The sequence below is a fragment of the Chamaea fasciata genome, unplaced genomic scaffold (genome assembly GCF_029207755.1).
Source record: "Chamaea fasciata isolate MVZ Bird 193981 ecotype frontalis unplaced genomic scaffold, bChaFas1.0.hap1 SCAF_3, whole genome shotgun sequence".
In the NCBI taxonomy this organism is placed as follows: domain Eukaryota; kingdom Metazoa; phylum Chordata; class Aves; order Passeriformes; family Sylviidae; genus Chamaea; species Chamaea fasciata.
Window position 1 is genome coordinate 20542906 of NW_027094088.1, and position 27943 is coordinate 20570848.

Sequence of the window (27943 nt, forward strand, 5' to 3'; positions counted from 1 at the left end):
TTTTGTGGGTGGAGTGGGTATCTTTCTTTTCACTTCACAGTTGAGGACTGATTGGGTAAGTGAACTGAGATGCTGGAGATTTTGGGAAGCCACAATGCACACCAGAGCTAAAGCAGAGGTCTACTTAATTTCTCCAGATGTCACAATATCCTCTATAATAATCTGAATACACAGTAATGTGGAATTCAGACAGTTACATATGTGACTTGTAAAACTCCTCCTGCCCCAAATGATGAATTTTTGTGGACAAACTTATTTTTATTTCTTCTCTTTGTTATTCTAACAAAGGAATTATCAGTTGATACTGTCTTGAGAGCTACTGTCTTCATAAATAAACCTTTATGTAATGAATTCTCTCACACACGCTATCGGAGTTATAGAGGAATATGCATGCATATACTCTGGAACCTCTGGATTTCAGTTTGCTACCTGCCAAACTCCCAAGTTTTTATGGAATATGAGATGGGCATAGCTTGTTAAGCAATGTCTTGCACTGTGTTTATTTCTATAAAGACCCTTGGGAAGTCAAATACCACTTAGGGTGTGTTAGATTATCAGAAATTAAATCCAAAGTATCTGCTTTCTTATAGATACAGAAAAATATAGATATAGGCTATTTTACAGATAAAGGAAATATTAGGAGCCAACATGATTGTAAACTCTATCAGTTTTAATGGAAGGGTTATAAAGCTCTAATTTATAGTCTATTGGTGTTAGGTTATCAAAACTATTTCCACATTAAAATTTTAATTAGTTCTATTATAGACTTAGGGAATTTTAAACTTCAATACAATTGCTCCCGAGTTATCTAGAACTTGGGGTTTTTTAAAAGAATGCTTTATTTACATAGCAGTGTATGTTAGGTGAGGGCATGGATCTAAGTAAAATTTTGCTATTGTGACATTTTTCTGTATTTCCTTTCACTGAGTATGTGAATGGCTTGAATGTGTATCTCATCTAATGCAAAGGAGGTAAAAAAAATGTTCATCTTGGTAGATTTATATTATTTTAATTTAAGCTTCAGTTCCATTACTTTTTGATTAAACATACTTCTGTCTGATGCTATCCATCTTTTATCACTATGAAATCTGTTCCCAAGCAGAAAGAAGGATGGCATCTGAATTATGCAGAAATCATTTTCTATCTATTTTTCTTCAAATGCTGGGCAGTCTTTTTCATAATCCCACCAATATTGCATGTGGTTTGTTCTAATCCTCTGCCTATTTCTGAATATTCAGTTGTCAAACCTTGGTCTTTTGCTGTTTGTTTTTATGGCAGTGTATTGTCCAGGATGTCATTTGCTTCAGGTATAGCTCAAATTCCTGATTCAAGTGTAAAGAACAGTGAGTTATCATTAGTTCTGGAAAGGTTTGAGCTATCAGTTTTTTAAGTGGTATTGTAGTTCGTGCATTTCTAAATATAACTTTAAAAAAATAAAAACAAAAGTAACCCTGCTCTGTTGATTGAATCAGCAAAACTTTTACCAAACTGTTTAGACCACAAATCAAAGTTACATAGGTAACTACCATAAATAAGATTTCATTCATGATTATGTACTGACCTCTTGGGGTATGTGGTTCATTTGTGTTATTGTTTAAATCATGGGATCTCCATAAATGCAACTGGAGACATACAGGGAGAAATGTACTTCTTGGGTTTGATGGACTGACATACAGAGTCTTCTGCAGTGAACCAGGTGAAATTTCACTGTCAAACAAAGGTGATCATTACTCACTTTCCTGATGAGCAAAAGCTATTGAGCAGTGTTGTAGAAAACTCACTGAATTACAGTTGCTGGTGTTTGTGTCCTTAAAGCAAGCATCTCCTTTCTGTGTTAGTAACCCAGGAAATATAAGGAAAAAAATCCAAAACAATACCACCCCAACAATAGTTGGCCTTGGATTTCTGGTTAGTTGGCAAAACAGTTTTACTTCACCAAAACCCAGGCAATCCTTCTTGGTTTTTGAGAAAGAAAGAGGGCTGACAGATGTTTCCTGGTCACTAGTTTGTGTTACCTGTGCAGGTTCAGAGGCAGCACATCAAGTCTGTGCTGTGTTCTTCTTGCTGTGCACATGAACTGTATCTTCTTTGGTGGTGGCTTCCCCTGCTGTCCAGAAGGCAGTTCTTGAGGTATTTTGTGTGTAAGGGAGAGATCAGAGGGATGGGAAGTAGAAGAGTGGGGCGCAATAATAGCAATAGAAAGTATACAGAGAGGGAGGAGAGCTAAAATAGGCAATGAAAACTGAGATAGTGAGTTGCACTTTATTACATCGCTCACAGGAGCCATTGATACTTTATGTGGCCTTGTGTTCTTTTGTTGTTAAATCTGTGTCATCAGGGACAAATTTTGCACTTGGTATTACTTGTCCTGTTGTCCTGCATATGTGCCAAGTTCTTCAACTTCCGTGTTATGTTACTACTTGGTTTTAATCACATTCATCCGGGTTGTCTGGAAATCTGCCTGGGAGACTCAGAAAGAAATAAAAGTATTTCCTTGTTTTGTAAGACCTACAGTCTTTGCACCCTTTCACCGTGTTCTGTTTTGTCAATAAGAGCAGTAATAGCTTGTTTTAGGAAGGTAAGCTCGTATATATCCATACAAACCAGGCAGCAGAATACTGTATTGAAGGGATGAACAGTATGGATGTAGAACACAAACGTTAATTCATCACTGATGACATCTAAATGCACAACTGTACAATTTCTTTCAATCCTCATGAACAGTTTCAGTCTTTTAGCCACATATGTATTCCTATTTTACTAGGGATACTTACTTTGTATCATCTGGCCATGTTAGTCCGTCTTAATTTGGTTTTGACTAAACTGTATACAGAACTCATTGTTTCTAAAGTTCTAATTCTCTGTACCTCTCTACTCGTAATGTTATGTTTCTATGTCCATGGTGTTTATTACAGCTTTGAAATTCTGCTTCTGGCAAAGATGACTTAAGATTAGGCTCTTTCAAATAGAAACTAAACTTGCTAGCTGTTTTTAATAATATGTAAAAATGAATGAATGGTTTTAAATGAACAGGAAATTATGTTGTATACTTAGTCTTGCATATGTGGAACTCTAAACTGCTTGCAAATACTTGTAATGCTGATTTCCCATGCTTTCTAAAATTAGTCTTTTGAAATAAACATGCTTTTAATATAAATATTGGAAGGCAGGAAATAGAAGATTGTTACCTGAAAGACATGCTCATAATGTATTTAATTGCATGTTTGCTTGTGTTTCCAAACATAGGTGTGCGCCTAGACCGAGTACGTGGAGGTCGCCAGAAGTACAAGCGCAGAATAGATGCAGAGAACAGCCCATACCTGAACCCTCAGCTAGTTCAGCCAGCAAAAAAGCCATGTAAGTACACCACATTTCTCTCTCAGCACAGGCTATTGACTCCTAGCCCTGTTTGCTAAGCTCCTTCTGAGTTGAAGAAGGGTTGGGTCAGAAAATATTACCATGAAGACTGTATCGATTTGGCTGTTAACAGGTTTTGTTTTAAATATGCTCATCTTTCTCAAGTGGAGTTGAACAAAGAGTGTTTTTACAGGTGGAAGTGTATAAAAGCATGGTTTATGCAGTGCAAATTTTACATTTACAGGTTATCTTTATTTTCACTGGTACATGAAATGGTTCATACTGTGATCATTAGCTCATTGAAGCTTCTACTTTCAGATTTCACAAGAAAGTGATTTTTGTAGTTTTCACTAACTAAATGAGTTTGACTGCTCAACCTCCCAATGAAAATACATTAAGAGCCTCATTAATTTATACCTATAGATTAATACACTACCTAGCATTAGATTAAAACAGCAATATGCCACACTAATAACAAAAGCAGAAAGTGGTAGTTTGGGCTCTAGTACCCTCATGGATTTTTTTTTTTTTTTTTTTTTTTTTTTTTTTTTTTTCCTTGTTTTGTTATGTTTTAATAATGTCCTTGATTGTATCTCACCAGGCTGAAATTAAGAGAGAGAAAGAGATGATCATCTAATTGCTAAAATACAAGTTCCATCCTCTTTGCGATTAACTAAAAATAGTTAGGGGTTTTGCTTTGCAGCTTATATAAACTCAAGCAGTGACTGTACTAATTCCATGAAGTAAATTTAATAGCATTATAGCTGTAGTGCAAGAGGCTGGTGTATTACCCTGCAAAGACACACAGGCTGTGTATCAAGTGTTGTGAACTCTTCCAAATTCAAATGGGAATACGCACGTCCAGTTGCTCCTGCTGAGGAGGTTAATTTGCTCCTAACATGGATAAATAAGCCAGTGAAATAAGGAGGGCAAATTCCTTCTTGTCTCCCATTTGCCTCTGCCCCTAAGCCTCTGACAACACACATGTTAGTTTTAGCCCCTTGAAAATACCTGGCTGGATGGAAAATGGAATCTGTTTCTGATGGTGTTCCCCAGTAGGGGACAGTGCTGTGTACAATACGTTTGAGCATATGGGGATCTGGAGAGCAAATAAACAGTCTTTGAACTGTAAGTGAAAGGGCATTTTAGCTGTGTCAAAGAAAAAGCAGCCAGTTTTACATAAAATTAAGGCTTAAGTGAACATATGGCATAGTTTCCTTTTGCCTTTCCAAAAAACATTATGCTGATTATATTCCTTCAATTGTCCAATCTGGCATCTTCTACTCAGCCTCCATAAGCTGTCCCACTGTTCTGTAAATACAATCTAGGGCTGCACTAAGCAGATTTTGCACATTATAATAAAAACTTTCTGATAATACAATAAAATTTAATAAACTCTAATGCTTAATTTCATTAGAGGTTTAGTTTTCCTGGGTGCACAGATTGTCAGTTTTTCATTTACTTGATATTGTCATTGAGTAGAAATGTTGATAGCCTAACGTACCAAAAAAAGCCAAGACCAAACAGACCAAAAAAAATTAAAAAAATAAATCCAACCCAACAGCCACAAGCCCTTAAGATATGAACAGAGGTTAATGCAGTTGTACTGAAATACAAGAATCTCAGTGTAAACCCAAGATTATTTCAACGTGGTACATTACATTACCTATGAGGTGATAACTACACCAATTTCTCTGAGCTCCAGTTGTCTGAGATAAACTAACCTCCTCATAAATCATTACTCATTATCTGAGTGCCTCCCTTCATTTTCCTTAGCTTCTCCAAGCACAAACAGTTTTGTAATAAGCATTTTCAAAACTTAATTTTCAAATCCTGGCAGATAAGTGTCCAGATTTGAAACAGTTGAATCAGTTTTGTGTGGAAGTAGCCTGGGAGATTTTCTGGACCCTGACTGATAGTTTGTGCATAACAAAGGCACGGGAATGAAAATTGGGTTCTATTGATTCTAATTAGGGAAACATTAAATAAGATTTACCTAGAAACAGTGCTCATGGCTATTCAATTTCCTGAGTGATGGAGTTTTCTGAGTACATTCAGAATTTTCCTATGTTCTATGCTAATGTATGTGCCAATACATGTAGCTTTTTCCCCCCGTAAGGAAAGAGCAGGTGTTTGGAGGGTCTTTCCTACACCTACTTCTGATCTCTATTGTATTTTCCAGCTTCACCATAGAATTTAATGGCCTGCCCATAGATTTTAATGACTGCAAAAATAAAAAGGATTTGAGATTTTGCAAATCCTGAGTCAAAATAGACAATATTCCTAAATCATCTTTGGAATGCCATTGGTGAGGAGCCTCATACATGAATGAAGGTACTTCTTTGGCCATTTCTTGTGCTGCAGGGGAAAAAAACCCAGACTTTGGGGATGAGAGTGCTTCTTCATTCATTTATCATGGTTTAAAAACCCAAAAAGTAGAAGTCCTCAGCTGCATATGTCTGGATGTTAAGAAACTCTTAATTTATCCTATTTTCCTAACCAGTTTAAAATACTGGAATTTGGAAAGAAGTAATGTTATCTTTTCTCGCATACATGTGTTCTGTGTGAAATTGATCGAGTTATGAAACGACTGTTTAAAAATTAAAAAAACGTGCAAAGGCTGTTTGCCAATATAAGTTAAAACTACCATCTGTCATTTCTAAAAAAGAATAGAATTCCTCATTAATCAGTTTGATAATCAGTCAACTATTGAGATCAAAAATTGCACCAGTTGGCATAGTTCCTATAGTTCATATAAAGCATCAATATGTCCCCTTGTAATAAAACAAGCTTGATTTGATGGTTTCCAATTGGCTCTTGCACTTATTATATGAAGGACTAACATATATCACTACTTTTGACACACAAATTTGGAATGAGGCAAAAATTGTAGAGACAGTAGATCAGAGTCAAGGAGTCTGTGTCACTAAAGAGTACTAAAGTATCAGAAATCTGAATCGAGTGAGTGTTTTATGGAAATACATCATGGACTAGTAGGGATCCTCTCTGACACTGCTGGGCAAGGCTCATCCCAGCCAGCTTCCATTGCAGGAGAACACCATGGTCTGTCCTGTGACTTACATGCAGATGGGGAAAATTATACTAATTCTGGCAGCATTCTCTTCACTCCAAAAATACTTGGTGTCTTCTCACAGTGGAATCCCATTTCTAACAAGCCTTATAATGTTTAATCCCACTGAAGGGAACAGATTCGTGTAAAATAACTAAAGGGTGTCATTTGGACTTTAAAATTCTGATGGTGCATTTGAGGTCAAAAGATGTATCTACCAGGAAAAGTACAATGTAAATATATTGGGAAGTATAGCAATGTACCCTGTATTAGGAGGAGGCTTAATGAATTAGTCCTTTTCCCATTTTTCAGTTCTGCCTTCTCAGAGTAATAAATCAGGTTCCTGAATAGAGATAAAATATTTCCATTGTGCCTTCACATGGATATAGTGCTCATATTATGTTTATCCTACTTACAGAATAGCAACGCTATTGTAAATCTTGTGGGCTCTTCTCTTTTTTTTTCTCTCTGCATTTTTCCGTATAACTTAATTGATTATTCCAAATAGGTGTCACAAGTCAACTGGATAAAAAAGTAAATATTTAGCATATGAATGAAAATGCTGGATAGATAAAAATAAGTAGTGTGTGACTACGATATAGTATCATTCTTTGCACAAAACCAGTTTTCTGAGGTAGAGTTTGCATGCTTTCATACTTTGCTTAGTTTCACACTCTTTATTATCTTTGATTTTAGTGTTTTTTCCTGTTAAGAAATGAGAAGGGGATTACTAGTCTGGGTTTGTATGTCACAAATCGTAGTTGGAGTCACTGACAGAAGTTACAGATTTCAGTGATTGACTAATTGCATGTGGTATTTACTCAGTCAAAAATACCCCTGCCTTTAAGGGGTGGGGTGGGTTGCAGGTAATTAGATGCAAACAAAATGTTTCTATTTGAACAGTACAAAATACACTATAATGCATTAATCTTTTCCTGTAAATTTTGTACTCTAGTAATAAAAGGGGATCATGTATTTCTATGTTCTGTTGAATTTATTCTCTTAAGAACATACATGTCTGGCTTGATAAACGCTGTTAATGGATCAGATTTGTTTGTGCTGTAACTACTTGTAGGAGGTCATGAAGTTACAATAAGGTGTAATTAGGTTCAGTGTCTTAAGACAAATTTTTGTGCACTTTGAAATCTGAGCCATCTGTTTGAAGTGTAGAATGATGCTGCTGGTGATCTTGTAATGTTCTGGACCATTTTTACAGATAACAAGATTGTCTCCCATTTGCTGGTGGCTGAACCAGAGAAGATCTATGCTATGCCTGACCCCACTGTTCCAGACAGTGACATCAAAGCACTTACCACTCTTTGTGACCTGGCAGACAGAGAACTGGTGGTGATCATTGGATGGGCTAAGCATATTCCAGGTACATACAGTATTTGTTGCAAATAGATAACGTACAGCAATTATCACATGGGTTATTCTGTGCTGGTAAAAAATACTATTTTTTTCTCTCCCTGCAATGCATAAAGTTTTCCTAAGGCTCCAGAATATTCCCAGAGAACATAGTTTAGGTGATCAGGTATCCTACTTCGGAAGTAGTAGTGTTGATGCTGTGAGTGTTACCATGTTAGTAAGTTTCACATGCTGCTTAGAGAATTACTTTGTTTCATGTATTGCGTTTGTTAAGATAAACTTCCCTTGCTATCCAAAGCATTAGCCTGACATGAAGGATCATGCAAGTCCTCTCGTCTGTAGTCATCTGATTCAGCAGTATTTGACTGTAGGTCTGGCTCCTCTATTACATACATACAGCACTTCTGACCACAGAAGGTGAAAACTTCTGTTATATTTTGGCAAGGCCCAGAGGAATTGTTCTCTTCATTGATTGATCTAGTGTGAGAACTGAATTGTACCAGCAATTCAGCACAAAGAACTGAATTGACCCAAAAAGTCTCCTCTTACAACTTAGTATTTCCTTGGTCCGCTCGGAGTGGACTGCAGTCTGCATCGCATAAAGGCATTGGAATTATAAAAGCTGACGGGCAATCTTATTAGCAAGAAACATGGGGGTCATCAAAAGCAGTTTCTCAGAAGATTAGTAATTCCTTCAGATAACATTTCTGGTGTATTTTTGCCCCTCCCCAATGCTGAGGTGTTTGTTCTTGCTCTGTGAGCTAGCTGACAAACTTATAGAAGTCTCCAGGGTTCTCAGTCTATCACCTTTCACAAATGGTAAAGTCACACAAAAAAAGGTCAGCTTTTTCTCTTGTTTCTTAAGGTATTTTTCTTGTCCAGCAGATGAGTGAACATGTAGGTGCGTTTTCATCAGCTCATTAGTTTTCTAATTTTGATAGTGGAGCCTTATTAAGCATGAGAGTGGATAACCTTTAATTCCTCAGAGTAATACGTCATTCTCATTTTAGATGTGATTTTTGGGACACCTTAATAGTAGAATAAATAATCCAGTCAGTTGTTTCTTTATCAGAGTTAAAGATATTTTATTTCTTGTTTCAAAAGAAATTGCAAAGAAATATTCTAGCTGTTTGTTTTTGGTTTTTTTTTTTTTTACCCTGGGTCTAGCCAGTTCTTCTGGATCATCTTGGATAAATATAAACACAGTGTATATATAAATGCAATCAAAGAATAATAATAATTTGTACCTTTATGAAGTGGGTTTTTTTTACTTCAGAGGAAAGACAACAGCCTACATACTCCAAAACAGTCAGCTGAAATTTAGTCATTCTCTGTGCCACAAATGGTGTATAAACAAGCTCTTGTATCACAAGCAATGTTTTTCTGGTACAGTTAACTTATTTCTGTCTCCTTAAACTAGTTTGTCTTTATGCTTTGAATGCTACAGTAATTTCTTTAATCAAATTGATGGAAGTCCCTTTCCCAGCCCACACTGAAACCAATTTATTGGTCATGATACGCCGGCTATGTTGCTAACAGTCGTAACGAACTGTCAGGCAATATCGCAGTGCAGCTAATTTGAAGTCATTAGGTGTGCAGCGTTCAGGCAACAATTTGTTACAGTGGTTAGGAACACAGCTGACATTTTTGAATGGCTTTGTTCAGAGCAGTTCTAGATGAGCCCAAGCAAATTGTAAACTAATTTAAACATCACTCTATATTATAGTAGCTACTCTGTCTTACACTGGTTGGTAATAAAGCACCCCAAATTAAGTCAAAATGAGTTAAGTAGGTGAGTTTGAGTTTCATCTTTGGAAGATACCTAGATCACCATAACCAAAATGGAGTAGCTCTCAAAACAGTCAGTCATGCTCCATAGCAGTTGCAGGGGAATTTTTGTCAGTCTGATTTGTGAATATGCTGTGTAGCTTGGATTTGGCTGGAGGGATGCGAAGAGCAGAGGGATGAGACTGAGCAGCCTTTAAAGTGATGCCTTTGGTTAGTGTGGAAAAGGTATTGGATGCCATAATTTGGCCATGAAAGTTTAAAATCTGAGCCACTCGAGGAACTTTCCTGCCACAAGACAGCATTTTAGTGCGAAGTAAGCTCAAACCACACCTACAGTGGTAAAACCACTCTAGGTAAGAGTACTTACCTGATTTCATTTACGAATGAGAATTTAAAAAAAAAAACCCAGGCAATAAAGACAATCTTTTTATAAGCCTTCAGGTAACAGAGGACAGTGATAAAATCTGTGCTTGTTGTCTGCCATTTCATCACAAAAATCAAAATGCAAAGGGGCTGAACATGCTAAAGGGCAAATATGTTGAGCTTTTGTAGCTCAGTATTACATGTTGGCGTATGGCTGAACTCGGAGTGCCTACTTACTCTCAACTAATGTCTGGCACAAAACAACTTCTAGAAGAGCAGGGATTGGTGCTTACCTGTTTGGAAAGCTAACAAATGTTACTGTAGGCAGAAGCATAACAGGATAGGAAGAAGGATAAATTAGGAAAGGGGTGCAAATTGCATAAAAGTTCACTGTAGCTTGGCAGACTAAGTAAACCCTTGGTGTAAATCTTGTAGAGTCGATCAATTATACCAGTAGTGAATTTGTGCCTAGCACAGCAAAGCAGCAATCAGCAAATCTTTCTTTACTGTAGCGATTTCTTAAGGTTCAGTGTAATTAAAGGCCCTTATATATCAGGTGCTTAATAACTAATAAAGATCTCAACTCTGAAGCATTGCAATGTAAAATTTGTCTTTGTGGAGGAAACTGAAGCAATGTTTTTGCTCTTCTGAAAAAAAGTCTTTTAATAGGATTATCCACAAAAAGGTAACAATGCAGTATTCATTCTGCCTTGGCCAACCACTTCCCATTGCAGTCCTAGACTAAAAAATGTTTTCAAATTATACAAAGTTCAAGTCCTTTCATAAAATCATTAGTATTTTTGTGGTATTGGAAATATTTCAATAGTTGCTTTTATTGAAGAAAAGGTCTATACCATCTACAAAAGGAAATATTGAAAGAAAAATATATATGGAAAGCCTTTATCAGTAAATAGAATTAGTCTCCTTGCATTTATAAATCAAATAAATGGAAAGTGTGTTGTTATGAAACATGACCATGTCTTATCTTGAAGAAGAAAAAGATCACAATGGCATTAGGAAATGCTTGACTTTAGTTAGAGAGGCGTAAGGGCACAAGAACAGATGATGGTGCCCTAATAGCCCTTTTTAAGAATGACAGGGCCCCGCCATTAGCATCCTTTTATATCCTTGGAAATTGCTCATGCCTCGCTTTTATGGTTCCTATCTGCCTGACTCTTTTTTATTTCTCTTTCAATTTCATCCGCGCTCGGATAAGCGCATGCTAACACAATATGATTGAGCTGTAAAATGGAACGCTGTCGCCTCTAATCTCTTTTATGTAGATATGGAGGTACTTCCACACTCCACTTCATTCTCTCTCCATTGTTGGCCTTTTTAGAATGTGTTGCCGAGTAATGGAGGTTCAGTCAAATATTAGAGCTAGGTTTCACAGGGTGTGATAAGAAGATTATCAGGCCAGCAGTCAGATCTATTGTTGTTCTTTGTGTCAGATTAAAATATTCTGATGTACTGTAACTTTGTTAGGAAAATACTGAAGGTGCTTAGGGAGAGAGGCTGATGCTGCTTCATCTCCTGCCTGATGAGACAAAACTCCTATTAACTGACCTAAATAAATTGTAAATATATTAGGAAGCCTCTGCAAGACATTCTATTCTATTCTATTCTATTCTATTCTATTCTATTCTATTCTATTCTATTCTATTCTATTCCATTCATCTTTGAAATAAGAAAGTCTTCCTTAATTCAACATTTTCTGGTAGCTGAGTTTCCTGCCCTTCAAATTGTATTTTTGGGAGTTTCCATTTCATTGTTTGCATTATATTAATTAAACTTTTGCTGTATAGGGTGGTTTTCTGCTGATCCCTACTCACAGCATCAGAGGCTTTTGGCGTGATTTTTGTAACTCTGTCATTGACATTCACCAAAACGTGCAACATTCTTTCATATTAAGTGGAGGCAGCAAACATTAAGCTCTTAAAAATGTGCATAACAGGAAGCTAAATACAAAGTGTTCTCTACAAAATTTGCATGCATGAAAAAACGTCAGCTGTACCATAGAAATCAACTTTTTTGCAGTTAAGATGAAAAATTTGTTTGGAAACAGTAAATCAGACTAATACATCAAAAATAACTAGTTACATTATTTAGTAAAATAAGCCTGCTTGTCTTCAGCTGTGTCCCTGTTTTGTTAGCAGTAAAAGTGTTCAAGGAAGGGAATAGTTAGAAACTGCTACTGCCACTGGTCCTAGTATTGCCAAAAAAAAAAAAAAAAAAAAAAAAAGGGAATAATTTTGATGTAACAAGTACAAGGATGTTTTGAATATTTTAGTGTTAATGTTTTTATGAAACATTGTTGTTCCAGGATGCTCTTCCTGGAGGACAATATTTAAGCTTTCCTTCCCAAAGCAGCTCTCAGGGGTGTAGTTTGACATTCTAATACTGAGCAAGAATATGATTTGCTGCAGAGTTCTCATTTCTAAAATGCTGTTTTCTCACCATGTGTTTCAGAAATACTGCCCCATGCAGGTAAAAGTACAGAAAAAAGTTGACCACAGTCACTTGTGGGGATTGTTCTTGGGGCAGCCTGTAGAGGGTCTCAGCTCTGCAAGGGGGCAGGTGTATTCCTATATGTCTGTACCTTGCTGCCTGCTGCTGTAAAATTCGGTTTTTGTGCTCAGCCTTCCCTAGTCCCTTGTGCTGCCAGATGGATTTAGGCCCATTTCAGACACAACCCTGCAGCTTCTGAGAGCACCCCATCACGGGGTGCCTGTCCCTCCGCAGACAGCTGGACATGTAAATGTGGTGTTCACTGCTCATGTGACATGGAATGAAGGATGAGTTGCGAGGTGCTAAGAGGTTGGCAGGGATAATAACTTGAGCCTCCCGGGGAATCAGGACATCCTGCCCTTTCTCAAAGTACTAACTGGGACACTTTATCAAAAGCCTGGTATCTGCCCTTCTTTTAACTCCTTTTACAAACATGCTTTAAGTACAGAAACCAGACCTGCTCTTCCTGCGAGGGAAATGTTCTTGAACTCAAAACTAGTGTGACATGTGATCTAAGGCAGGCCGTTCCCTGGGCCTTGAGGGTAGAGATTTCAGCCAAGAGGTTTCTCAAAAACTGATGACTTCCTTGACCTCTGGCACTGAATTGTACAATATGGGAAATCAGCAATTGGCTGCCAGTTTTGTTTTTGAGCATTAGTGTGGATGGACCACCCAAAACTGCCAGGGCTTAGGTCACCATGTTGATTCAGGTTTCTCTAAGCAGGATGGGACAGAGTGTGCCTAAAATGCCAGCAGTTCATGTATCCTGGTGTTTAAAGTGCTGGGAATGGTGGCAGTTTTCAGTTTTTCATTTTTTGAAGACAGTATCACAGAGAAGGCTTAAGTGGTTTTGCAAGACAGGGAGGAAGAGGTAGGCTAATGCATGGATAAACATGTCCACAAGTCTCCTAGTATTTTCAAAGCAAAACAAGGGTCTGTAGTGTGGCAAATGGTAGTAACCAAAGGGTCTGTTCAGATTTTTAAAAATTTTTAGCATACCCAGCTGAGATACAGTGTTTTGAGGTATTCTTGATGAATCTGTTGCTGGAGTCAGTGGCAAAAATTCAGCAGATTTGAGCACAAACGAGTAGTGGGCTTTGTGTACAACTGGAGATGCACACACTCTTAGTATGTCTGCTATTTCCAGTTCAGAACTCAGAGTGACAGCACTGGAGAGGTGAAAAGGTTTCTAATAATGCTAGACATAGATGTCCAGGGATAAAAAGACCACTTCAGTTTCCAGGTTAGTTACTTCTGGCATTTTTTTACTTGTATTAAATTAACCAAGGGGAAAAAAAAGTAATCTCAAACATATAAACATCTCATCACCTGCAAATTATGCATGAATATAAAATAAATATGCAGTAAAAGTCAAAAAGACACCTGAAACTCTTGCTAGTTATGACTTAAAAATCTAGACCTACTCATTGAAAAAGCTTGTTTAGGAGTAATCATCACCAAAAGCATAGTAAATTCAAAAAATGGAATTAACAGGTAACAAAAGAACTTTGCTCAGTTCTTACCTTTTAACATTGTGGGGGGTTTTAGGGAAAAAAAAAATCTCTTATTTAAAATCATCTTCTCTCAAGACCAGAATTAAACAGTGACTTTATGTCTCTATTAAGTTCAGCTTTTATTCATATTTAAGTACTTGCTTTTTTCCTTGCTGTTTGTCTCCTTTCCTTGTTTTGTTGCTTCTTTTTTATTTCTTCCTTTTTTTTTTTTTTCTTTTTTTTTCTTTTTTTTTTCTTTTTTTTTTTTTTTTTTTTCTTTTTTTTTGTATCAGTCCTCTCCCTCCACCCATGCCCCCAACATTCACACTACACTGTCTGGTTGTTGCACTTTTTTTTCTTTTTTTTTTTTTTTTCCCAGTGTCCCCCTTTATCTGCCTCAACCAATCTCCAAATGAATGCATGTCTATCATGGCCTTAGCTTTGACACTCTGGATATATTGATTAATAGTTGCCCTAAGCTCCTTTTAGCAAATCAAATTTTCACTTTTAGCAAGGATTTCGCCTCTGATTTATTCAGCAAAGTGAAATGCACTAAATTGACTTTGACATTCAGGGAAAATGGCTGAAAAACAAAGAGGGGAGGAAAGAGATATAAATTGTGTGGCAGCTGGAGACTTCAAGCATAAAAGAGGCTGGTTTCTATAGAATATCACTGGTTAATTTGGAAACATGCATTTAAACAGGAGTATAAATTATTTTCTTAAAATTAGATGTTTTTTAGACTGAGGATTTGGGACACAGTAAGGTTTACTTAGCAAAATGCAATATATTCAACCCAAATTCATCACTTGTTAATCATGGTGCAAGTGTGGGACCCACTTTTGTTGCCACTAATAATTATTATGTTAAAGGAGAGACAAAGAGGTTTCTGAGTAGTTTTATAATGAGGTGCTAAATTGGTAAATATCTTCCTACCATCGCATTATGTTGTTCACTCCTGTGGCCCTTTAAAAATAAGAAATGATTAATAAAAAGAGAGCAAATCAGTAGTAATGAATGCCAGTGCTTTTCATTTTCTTTCTGTAAACAAAAATGGCTAGTTTCTGAGTCTTAAATGCAAAATTACAAAAAGATGTAGCAGCCATTTGCTATTATTCTTCCAGCAAAATCAAGAGTGTTGTATTACACTGGGTGACTTGTAGACTGAGTTAGAGGTGTTGTATGCTCACAGATGCTGCATGACTGAAGTACCAGGAGGCTGAAAATGCCCCCTTTCATACTTGCAAGTGTTCAAATGCACTGCTAAATGGAATAAAGGAGGGGGGAAAAGAATGAGAAAAATTATTATTCTGTTCCATTAGCAGACCTGGATGTTTTTGAGGGGGGTGTACAAATGTGCACACTGAAACTGCAGGAAATTGTTTGGGCTTGTTCCATGGTCAGATGCTACAGCAAAAAATTAAAAAGAAATACAGGTGGTAGTTTGCTCAGTTAATCTGTAGAGACAGACCAGGAGCCTTTGGTAGGATCAGTTGTCATGGGTGTACAAGTCAAATGCGCTGTGCCAGCCTCTTGTTGTTCAAGGATCTGGCCCTGAAGGGATAAATCCCCATGAGTAGTCCGTGTATCAGTGGGAGCTGAGAGTTTCCTTTGTCCCCTGTGTGTACTCACCACCTCAGGACTCTGCAGCAATGTGCAGAATCGAGGTTTAAGCAAGTATTTCCACTTAGGGGACAACAATACTCACCTTTGTACCCACTTCTTGTGTGACAAATGGGTTTACTAGATTAGGTCTGTGTAAATTGCAGATGACTCAGTAGCAGTTTTCCTTCTTCTAAGCCAACAAGGAATTAATCTTATTACCAGAGGGTAAGAGGTCTAAATGTATCTTAACCTTTTTAATTTTACTGTAATCTCTATTCTTCTTTTTTTTTTTTTTCTTCTTTTCCTTGGAAGCAAGCTGGGTGTGAGGCTTCAATAATAATGGCCTTTTGCAAGTGGAACAAGCGTCTGGAATGCCATACCCAAGATAGCTGGGCACATTAGATTTTCAGGCATGTGACTATTCCATCATTCCATTGCCACCCCCCATAATTTAGCTCTACTTTATTAAAAGACACTGGTTAAGAGCACACTGTATGAAAGAATGGAAACTTCCAAAATAGTCTTTGAGGGGGTGTCCTTTGCCAAACTTCCCCAAATTATGCAGTTCATACCTCAAGGATGGCCAGCTTCTTACAAGTAGTGCATGGCTGCAAAGCAGGAAGATGCCTTGCTCGGAAACACAGGAAGAAAGTTGGAACAGATCTTGACATTATTCCTTAAGGGCGGAATTTGCAGAAGAGGCAAATGCAGCAAAACTGAGCCAGTTCAGAAGTGAACTTATTCATGTTCACTAAGTATCACTTCTGTGTTTACAGGACTCCTCTCTTCTAGAAGAATAAAGGGTTTTTTATTCAACCAGATTCACAGTTTAAAGAACATCCAAACAAAGAGTGGTTTTTTCAGTTTCAAAATTCCTGAAGGCTTTGTTGAAGATAAGATGATCAATTTTATATGTCATTTAAATTGGCCTCTGAAAGGATCATAGCAGACACTGAGAATGCAGAAGTAAACTTAGAGCAACATAGCCCTCTTATGGTGACTATTTAGGCCATTTTAAACTAAACATTTGACTTACTCATCTAACTAAGCCTCCAACAAAAACATATTTACTTTGTTCTGGGTGGGGAAGAAAAGAGCACCTTCTCACTTATACATGTTGACACTGTAAATCCAGGATGGGAGGAGGGAAAGAGCCAGTTGCTTAGATTGGATTTAGAGCAGACAGGTCTCCACCTGTATGACTGGGTCAGAGACACAGGATGGTCTAGTTTCAAGTCAGCTGAGACCAGTTAAATACTGTAATTCCAAGGATGCCTCTACTTTCTCTTTGGATAAGTTCGGCTTCACACCTGCTTAACCTACATTAGAATAGGATTAATTACCTGAATTGCAACGCCCCCTTAGCCAGTCAGCACGTTTCTGGCAGGGCACATGGTGACCTGGGTCTGGTTATATATAGTGTATGGATAATAGGGGAGCACCTGGGTTGTAATGGCAGGGCTCAGTCCTGCCTGATACAAGAATCAGCAGTTTTTAAAAAATGAGTCTGCAGTAATTGCCTTCTGCAGCAGCTGGATCGTACAAAGGCTTTATGAACTCATGTCTTCATTGGTAGTAAGTTTTTTTTGTTGGGCAATGTTCAATTTATGCACACACATATAAATATATAGTATTTATGTATGTGTGTGCAGAAAGAATCCAAAGAAACACAGAATCCAAAGAGTGCAGGTACTGAATGCCCCTGTATTTAATTCCTTAGATGGAGCAGTTACTTGACCGTAACTTTTGACTCGGTGTTCTGTGTTACTTTAATTCATCATCCCCAAGTTTAATACTGCATAGCAGGCAGTATTAAAATATTTTGATGATTCCTCATGCAAGAAATCACACAACCTTCCTTTCATTTGAAAACATGTTCTGGAAAGTTCTCTGAGAGTATCTTGGTCTGGCCAAGGTGTTTTCCACACCAAACTCCTGAGGCACGTATTATAGACGAGTGGAAATTTCACAGTATAGCTCTGACCCTTCTCCCCAAGATGTTTTCATCTGCCATGTTGTGCACCATCAGTTTCAATCAGCTGCATCAAGAGCTGAGGTGAAATCAAATACTGAAATGAGATGCAACTACAGATGCAGGAGGCTCCAAGTTCACTGGAAATGACACTTGCAGAGCAGAGTCAGCTCGCTTAGCAAGTCCTGGCATGTTATGCATGAGAACACTGGAGCAAAGAGTTCTGGTGAGGGTGGAGAAGTGGCGGGGGCAAATCTGCAGTTTTTGTGCATCCAGCTGTTGGAGAGATTAAGGGGGAACAGTTTAGCAGATAATGACTGCTGCTCATACATTTGTTCGAAGAAGTTGCACTTCTGGCATAAATATATCATGACACTGGCAGGCTGCAGGGTGTATTTCTAGCCAGAGATTTCCTCTGGCTATGCTTTAGCATCATGCCTGCTCTGCTGAACAGGCATTAGACTCCAAACTTGCTACAATTCAAGCTATATCTGGTAACATATAAAACTTTCTGTGACCCTTGTGTCTCTCATTAATTAACTCTACTTGCAGTTAGAAGAATGTAGGAGTCCTTCCCCATATCAGTCTCTTGTAGAAAGCCATTCTACTCTGTGATCCGTTCTTTACTTTACTACTTTGAAGTTTCCCAGAGATAAAGTTAACTGTTGGGTGGATTCAGGAGCAGCTTTTGCTTAGTGTCAGTGAATCTTCACCTACAGATGTAACATGCAAAATGCATTGTGAATTCCAGATTATCCTCATTCAGTGAGATTATAGGAGTAAATTTTGAAGAGTTTCTTTGTGTTTTGAGTTACTTGTATGTTTTCTGGACCCCTGCTGAATGCTTTGCTGAATGGATATGCAACCCAAATTTTGGGTTTACGGGATTACACTGGCACGTCAGTGGTGATGAGTAATTTGCTGTGTTCTGTAATCCTCATATGTGAAGCACACCAATGGCTCTGTAATCAAGAGGCCACTGGGAAACAGGGTGCCCCAGACAGGCAGTGCAAGTAGGACTGGGGCCAAGCAGGGCACGTGCTGTGCAGGGTTATTCCTGCTTCCTCTGTAGCATAGACCTACAGAGGGCAGTGTCTGACAGGAGACTTAGATGGGCATTTCAGGAGATAAAGTCAAGAAAAGAGGCTGTTGGTTGAAAGGGAACATTTGCATGTTCATCACCAGCACCATCATAATCAGCCAGCATCCATGAAAAGCATAAAATCTTTCAGAGAACCTGCTAGGAGGAAGAAAAAATACACCTAAAATCGGCTTGTGACAGGGTGATGGGAACACCATGGGTGTCCTGAGTTCCAGTGCTGCAGCCAACACAGATGAACTCCAATTTGCCGTTGATGGCTGCACGGACAAGTGTACTGTCTCTGTGGTCGGAAGTGGTAGCTATTTATATACTGAATGGCAATACTAAACAATTTAGGAGAAGCAGTGGAGTGTGTCTTATCCAATTAAAAATGCAGTGAGAATTTTAGGTAGGCAAAATGTAATTATTTAATTGGAATTTGACCGGGATGCTTTTCCACTGTTAAAATAAATATAAATTACATGAGCTATAAAACTTTAAATTATGAAAATATTTTGAGGTCTTTGAGCATGGTAATTGGAGCTATATATTCAACTTTGTTTTTAACCTGACACTTCATAATGGCTGTTCCCTAAAGCAAGTTTTTTTTTACATTATCGAATATCCCTTAGTGAAGCAAATTAGCAATCAGTCTGGAAAATATTTAAGTAGTACAATCACATTATTTACACAGGCACTTCCATTGTGCAGCGTTCTCTGTGTTCCCAAATATATGTAGGATGACTTCCTCAGCTGTCAGCATTCGCACTCGAACCTCCCTCTTTAGTAAAGCTTTATATGAAAATCCATTTAGGCCAATAGAAAGACTTGCCTTGATTTCACTGCTTTGGATCAATCCCTAAATATGCAGGTCACAATCTGTAACCTGTATGAACCTCAGAGCTTTATTATTTGCCTTCTGCTTGAATTACCACTTTTGCAATTTGTGCAATTCCTCACACAAAGCTTTTTTTTCCTTTTAATATTTCTTTTTATTAATATTAACGAGAAAGAGAATCCTACTGTGGAGAGTTAGAGTCATTTACTTTAAGCTGAATAAGAGTCTGCTCTTATCTAGAACCGTATTTCAGTGCTTACAGGAGTATCAGCATCTGGCCATAATGATAGAATGTTTGCTGTGACAGAAACCCTGCATTTAGTGTTTGGAATAATTTTAAAACAGTATCCAGCATGCCCCTGGAAGTAGGTTCTCTGATGCTGTGACCACAGTCAGTGATTCCAGTTACTTGAATCATGTTGTCCAAAATACATTCTCCAATTAGCTTCCTATCAGGTTAAGGAATTCCAGGTATTTATTCTGTAAATTTTGTGCCTGTGGGGCCTGTTCTCCTGGGGTTCCCTGAATTAGAACCTTTATTTTTGTGCAGTCCCCTGTCCTCCCCATTTAGTAAAGGGTTTTTTTGCCATATGGTTTTGCTCTTTGGGTTTTTGCTGGCTGCTTTTTAAGAACTGAAGGCACCGTAAGTCCTCTCCTGGTACTCCCATTGATACATTTATACAGTGCTGAGGTACAGGCTCCATGTTACATCCATACTTGGCTCGTTATCCTCTTATCAAGCTCTTTGCATCCCTTTGTTTATTTGAGGAGACAGGAAGACTGTGTGAAGGCTGCTTAGTCAGGGATATCAGCGTTGTTGGCAGGGGAGTGATTGCCAGTTGAAAAACAAGGCATTATTGCTCATTTTTTCCCTCTTATTAGTTTGATTACATTTGCAAATCAAATCAATCCATCAGACATGATCAGGCCTCGTCCGCATTTTAAGGAATAGTAATCTCCGTCTAATAAGATGCAAATGTGTCACATCGGTAAGTAACCAATAAATCATCGTCTTGTCTTTGGCAATCATTAAATATCAGAACCAACAGTCAATTTTTAGTATTTTCAATTTGCGATATGCCGCTGGAATATAAAGATAGATGGACGTAATTACACAAACCAAACACTATTTCAGTTCATTCCAGACAGCAAATTTAGTGGAAGGTATAACTGGCTTGTCATCACACTACATTATTCCTGGCGGTTCATGCAAAGTTCACAGACAAGCTTCAAATGGACATTGCTTTTTTTACTTCCCTTAACAACATTCCCACTACCACCACCAAACTTCAGTAAATGACTTGAGATCCTGTAGGACATCACTTCCATCAGTGCACAAAAAGACACAGGAAGAGAAACATTACACCTTCTCTTAGTCCAGGCACCCTGTGCTTGTGTAAGACTGAAGGCCAAAAGTTTCCTAATACTTGCTGCGTTCTTCCTCTCTCTTCCTTAGCTTTAAGATATTTTAATCTGAATTTTCAGTATTTCCTCAGAGTAACTCTTTCACAGTTTTTTCAAGTTACCTCAGGTTTAGTAATTACAAAACAAGCGAAGGCAGACGGTGAGAAGGATTGACACAACAGCTTCTCTCTCTTCTTATCCCCACCTTTTAGAGGAGTGAAAATTCAAATTGCTTTTCTTTATCCTTCTTTTTTTTTAATTGATTTAGGATTTGGGAAAATTGATTGCCTCACGTGCATCCCAGGCATTAATTGATACGTTTATTGTCTGATCTGTGATGTCTTGCTTTCCATGAATGACTCTATTTGCGTACAACAATTTACATGCTTTTCAAGAAAGAAAGAGGCATAAGATTACACCTTGGCAGGAGGAGTAGCAAAATAAACCAAAACCTCATCTTAAACAGCATCGCTTTTACCTGGATATTTTTTGACTGATTTAATAATATAGGGTACAAGCCTTAAAATTGCAGACCTGCAGGGAGAGTGCTAATTTCAACAGGAATTTGGGCCAGTTGGAAATGATATTATTGGGCCTTCTTACAGCGCTGAGTGACATGAGAGAGAGAGAGAGTGCAAAATACTGTCTCTGCTCTGACACAAGCGGCTGTGCGGAAATAAGAAAAGAGGATTTTGTAGGCTTGTGCTGACTTAATGTAGGTTTCCAGCACACCAAAGCCAGACAGTGGGCTTACTGTGCTTGACCTTAAGAAACTTCTTTCCATGAGCTATGTGCCCTGGGTGGACCTGCTGCTTCAGCATCCTGTTAGTTGTGTTTGTTTCAGCTAACTTGCTTTGGGAGGCTGAACCTCAAGTGCTTTGGAGTGACTTGTGGAGAGATCCTTTAGTCCCCTCTGTGAGAAGATAGTTTTTCACAGTGGCAGTTTGATTTGATTTGGTAAATGAATTAAATGGAAATTAGTGAAGATGCTTTCTAGTGAGCACACCTACTTGCTTTGGGTTCCCCATCATGTTGAGCAAAGGGGTGGGGAGAGAGGTTGTGAAAGTGTGAATATGTAAGTCCTGGGTAGACCCTGCATGTTACTCATTCTTGGTATCAAAACTCATGTTCTTTAATAAAGGGGAAATTGCAAAGAAATACTTGTAAGCTGCACACAGTGTTAATTCCACATGCCAGAGATTTAGACAACTTAAAATGTACTGTCAATTAACAAATTTTTCTTATTTTGAAAAAAAAAAAAGTTATTACCTGTGTCTATCAATTTTTGTCCTCAAACTGGTGTCAATCTCTAGCAGCATTGTGAAAAGAGCTTTATGCCAGATCTAAATGAAGCAACTAAGTAATTTTAGCTCTAGTCTCATCAAAGTTTGAGCTTCCTGGCGTTTTACATGAATGTATTCCTGGATGTTCCATACCTCAGTTGCTAGACTGGTGCTGCCAAGTTTTCTTGTGCAAGTCTCCCATTTTTGTAGTCTCCAGAGACTCTGATGAGGAAAAATTGCATACAGAGGTAATGTGCCTAAGAAGCTCAGCACCAGAACCTTATGTTCTGTCTAACCGTTTTACATACTACCATGGTATGTTTAATTTGCTTTTTCATCAAGTCAATAACGTGTCTAATTGAAAAAACTGGCAGAACTACATACAGCCTGACTACCAGTGTGAGTGTTTTCAGGCGATCAGAGATGTTGCACAGCTACACAAGTGACACCTGTGTTAGTGCTGCACCTTTGCTACCTATGTGTACAGAAACAAACATTACTCAGGTGCAGCACCTGTACCAGTTGATCACTGTGCTATCAGAATTCATCACCTGGCATTCAGCTCAGAGAATAAAATTTACATCTTAATGTGTGACACTTATTCCAGCACGTACACACATGCACTACTAAAAATGATACTATTCACTCCTGTTGGAAAGTGTGCATCTATTTTTGTAGGCCTGGCAGGTCTTAATATTAATTACTGAATACTTGGGGTAGGTGCTGCATCCTTTCAAATAGAAACTTATACAGGACTGTGTAATAAAATACATTGTGGTCCATTGTGGCATGTCTCATATCCTGCCCTCACTCTCCCAAGAAAAAGATATTTTTGAGGATATTTAGTGCTTTGCAGAAAATAACCTGTGTGAAGAGAAATAAATAAGTGAAATTTGGCAGTGTACAAGATTGGATGGCCCAGCAATGGTGCAGGTGCATTGGCTGGCAGTGTGGAGGAGAACAGAACCAACTCCTACTGACAGGAGTGTTCAGTTATGCAGAGTCTGGTCAGCATCCGTGAGGCTGGCAGAAAGATCCAGGCCAGGTGTACCAATTGCAAGATGAGGATTCCAAAACACTAATTTTAAAAGGAAGAAATGAGGATTTCAAGTTTATGTTTTATGTAATTGCAGAGCTAGTAGGGTTTTGAAATACAGCAAAGCCTTAGTCATTAGCACAGCGTAATCGCCTTTGCTGTTTAAAGAAAAACAATAACAATAGAAAAGGTATTGTACGTTGACACATGGAAATATAATGCTTTTCAGAGAAATTTTGTGGGCATTTTTTATTATGTGGCTAATTACATATTTACATGTAATGGCACTAGCAGAGCCATTACAGTTCATTGGGTAAATAATATGCATTTTAAAAACCATTTATAAATATGTATTTATTTGATGGACCAGAACGGGTTTTTGAAGTCATTCATCCACTGAGTAAATAATATATGGATTGCTTTTAAAAATAAATATGTATTTCTCCAATAGACATTCCAGGCAATTGGGTAAATAATATGCATTTTTCATATATTAAAAAAAATACATACAAATGTATAGAAATCTGACCTAAATATGTATCTTCCTGAGCAAAATGACTCGAAAGGTGTCAGGCTTAGCTTTGAAATTTTTGTTGAGAATTGTCAGTTTGTATCACAGTCTAGAGTTAATTAAATGCATTTTATGCATTTTCATAGATACAGTATAATACCAATGTCTGTTTACAGTTTTACAGCACTGGTGCACTTGACCCTCTCACTCAGTGCTGTAAAGTCTGCACTACGTGGTCAAGGTCCTAGTTTTACTTTGTGTTCATCCGAATGCAATGCTAGAAACATTCATTTTGTGGGCATAGTCCTGCATCCATAGAAATACACAGGAAAAAATGGTCACCTTAGTAGGAGCCACCTCAAACTCTGTTGTACTGCTCAGTTTTAACCAAAAAAAGGTCTACAAAGTATATTCAACATTTCTGAAATGTATATGAAATGGGCAAAGAGATAAACTGGCTAAAATATTTAGATAAAGAGCTTCATGTTTTCTGATACTTTGTCCACTAGCCAATGGTGAGAAATAGTCCAAAACAACATGAAGAGGAAGTGTTGAAGTTGAGCTCCATCCTTTTCTAAATATTTTAATTGGTTTATCCCTTCATCCATTTCACATACTTCACAGAAGTGTTGAATATACTTTGTAGACCTTTTCTTGGTTAAGATACTTGTTGTTGTTTTCAGACCTTAAATGAATAAAACAGCATAAGTGCCCTGTTAATTTATTGAGGGACTTTGTGCCTCCAGCAAAATTACAGAGAGAGACAGTGTAAGATTTGGGAGGCCAAATTCTTCCTCCTGTTCTTCCTGTAGAAATGTACCTCATGCTTCATCTATGCTTCTGACATCATCTATGATACAGTCCTGAAAACTGCTGATGTTAGTAAGTTAGTTAGCTCTTTGACAGGGGTGTATTTGGCACGTGCCGGCTATAAATGACTTGTGCCCTGTGCAGTCAGGATAGCTAAGCAGGGATTTGACAGAATAAAATGACAAAATTCTCACCCCTTTCCTTCTCAGATCACTGATAGGGCACTTAGCATCCGTAAGGGAAGCCACAGTAAATGTCTGGTGACCATAAAGAAGGATCAGCAAGAAAGAGACATTTGAAAGCAGTTGTCTGGGTCAAGAAGAAAGCCAAAGAAACCAGAGATGATTCAGCAGTACTGGCATGTAAAGATTTTTATTTAGACCTCTCTAATGGCACATTCTCACAAAGTACAACTGCTTTCTGTGTAATCTCTGAAATTACTGATCAATGTGCCGTAATACCTGATGGTAGGGCCCATTTAAAGTATTTGGGCCCATCAGAACACTCAGTGGATGCAAGAATGTAGAAATGGGGTAAGGGTTGCAGAATAAAACCCAACTCTAAGCTTTGAGAGCACTGAGGGCTGCATAACAAAAAAACTGTAGGTAAATTAGTGTGGATCAATTAAAGAGAGGGCATTGCTGGTGGCACTATAAATTGACATACTGGTGCCCAGAAGGAATAAGAGGGTCTGATAGCAGAAGAATGCAAAGGGAAGGAGGAAGGCTGAAAGCAACAGTGAGGGAAGTGTGGTTACATGAAGTGTCTCTGGGCATACCTAACACTTCTGTGTAAAGCACAAAAGTAACTGAGATACTATAGAGTGCCTGCCTGGTCATTATCAGTCATCACTGTGCTGAGACGCAGTTGCTGGAGTATCTCATCATGCTGAACATGAAGAGAGAGAAGGAAGGTGGTGATACTAAAGATCATCTAGGGAAGGGAGTCTGTGCCTTAAAAGATGGGAGACATGAAATATAAAATGTGAAGGTGCTTAGGGATAAGATGGCACAACTGCAAAAGAAGGAGTTTGTATCTCAGTCACTCTGTGGCCATATTGAATATGAATGTTAAATTCTTTGTGTAATTAAAAGAGATAGGAGCATTCATACATTTTGTTGCAAATTGATATGATCTTTTTTGCCAGTGATCTGAATAAGATTGTACTATAGTTTTTAATTTAGCAGATTAAAAAGCACAATTAAAATATCATGAAAAAGATCATAATCTAAACCTCTGGGGTTTTTTTTGCTTATCCCTGCCAAGTTGATAACAAGAGGCGGTGTATGTAACAATTACCTCCACTACTGTAAATTTACTCTAGTTTGTGGGCTGAAGTGTTAATAAATACCTTGCAGTATTCCAGAGGGAGAAGCTTTCCATCTAATTAATAAAACTGGGAAGAATACCCAGGACACTGAACCATATCTTTCTTATTAGTGTTGGCTTCTACAAAGGAGAATCCCTGAATCTCAACACATTAGTAAATGTCATACTCCTGGGCTGCACAGAGACCTCTTGGAAAACTGCTGATTTGCTGTGGAAAAAAATCACCATAGACTTCAGAAACAATTCAGCTAGGGAATACCAAGTGTAGAATATCAGTGTAAAGCATGGCATGCATTACAGCAGCTACAATTTGTGCCCCATTTGGTGAATATTGAAAGAGGAAACATACAATTAGACCCCCATATCCCTTCCATTTTTGGTCTGTCCTAATGCTAATATCTTTTTCTGTGTCTGAGTGTGGCCTCACTGCAGTCAGGGTTTTTTTCAGACTTAGCAAAACCTCTCATTTATGTGTTCTCTAAAGCAGATTTCTTATAAACACTTCCTACTCATATGTAAGACACTTGCAGCTGTTCATTAAAAAAAAACAAAACAACCCAAAAACCACTTGAAGAAGGAAAATGTTTTAAACCCAATACTGAAAAGAAAGTCTTTCCCAAAATGTGTAAAGCTAATCACCTTTTCCTTTGTAGTAATTCATATTTGGCAAAAATAAACTCTTAACTATGCCTCAACTAGTTCTGTTTCAAGGTAATTTGCACTAAACTACAAATTAACTTTCTGACATGCACAAATTCCTTGTTGTACATTTTTAAAATCTCACAGTAATCTGAAATTACGGAGTATTGATAGGCACTGTCTAACAGACTAGACATTTACCATAGAGGTTAAAACTTCATGCATTTCATTTGTAAAATAAAAATTGTAGGGTGCTATTTATGCGTTTTCTCGCATTACCGTCATTATTTTTATTAGATCAATGTAGCAAACTGGTATTACTGCATCAGATAGAAATAACACCTTTGCATGTACTTCCTACTTGGAGGTTTTGCTCTTAAAAATTCTCCTGCTGTGTATATTCGTAGCTGCTTTTTCCTCTACTGATATGAGTGATGGGGAGGATAAAAAGAGGTAAAGCCACAGAGCTTATCTGTGAGGTTGATGCTAATTTGGCTAAATGAGTCCACCTGATGGAAAGCAGAGAAGGTAAAAGATCTGCCAGTTTCTTTGTCTACATCCATTCTTCTCAATTTTCCTAGTGCATGTTTTAACAGAGGTCTTCACCACATTCTTTTAATTCTTAGAGTATTAGAAGACAATTTAAAGTCTTGTCCAGGAATTACAATCCGGTGGTGTTTTTATAGTCTAGTATGTAAACGTTGGGTTATTTTGCCTATTAAGAATGTTTATGATACTTCCACGTGCACTGCAAGGAGCAGATCTGTACACCATGTACAGTGAATACTCACCATGTGTGCAGCTTCAGTAAGGCATGTTAAAAGCAGATACTGATCCTTAAAGACCACATATCAAGCATCCTCAGCATTATGCTGGAGGAACCTGAATCAGGCATTCCCTCGCATGTTTTCAGGTGCAGCTTTGTTGACCAGTGACCCTTTGTGACTCTGTTCTCTGTTTCAGAAAATACTTCTTTGATCTGACCTGGGTGATTACATTATTATTTTGTCCTTCAGCAAAGACGGTTTTTTTATATTAGAAGAAAGGACGTATTTAATAAGCAAAGACTACAAGTTAATGAGCAGGTGATCTTTATTCATTTCAGTAGCTTTCAGAACACCCTGGGTTTGCTCAGTACAAATGCGTGCGTACACAGGCTTATGCAAACACACACTAATACATGCACCTGCCTGCTTTTGTGGCTATGATAACACCATGGATCTTCCACATCCATTATTTTCGTCTTTCCACAGTAGCAGTACAGTGAGAGTTCAGTTGCTGTGATTTTGAAATTCTTACCCTGGGGCACATCTCTCTAAGCTCTTCTGTTCTGAGCTTCACTTCTTAGGAGTAGGTTCCAAACACCTCAAAGAAAGGCAGCCCAAATTCTGAGGCTTCAGTTTTTAGGAAACTGTGAACTGAATGCTATAGGTCATGGACACACACTTTGCTGCCTTCAGCAGTGATCAGCCTCAGGGGAGGGGACAT

General features: G+C 38.0%; 1 protein-coding gene across 22 annotated transcripts in view; it reads left to right on the plus strand.

Annotated features, from left to right (window-relative positions):
• ESRRG (estrogen related receptor gamma) overlaps nucleotides 1–27943 on the plus strand; it is a 394158-nt gene that overhangs the window by 338404 nt on the left and 27811 nt on the right. For all 22 annotated transcript variants that reach the window (XM_066178267.1, XM_066178249.1, XM_066178265.1 and 19 more), the window contains 2 exons: nucleotides 3247–3357; nucleotides 7644–7805. In XM_066178267.1, the coding sequence (XP_066034364.1) occupies nucleotides 3247–3357; nucleotides 7644–7805 (273 nt within the window). The remainder of the gene's footprint in view (nucleotides 1–3246; nucleotides 3358–7643; nucleotides 7806–27943) is intronic.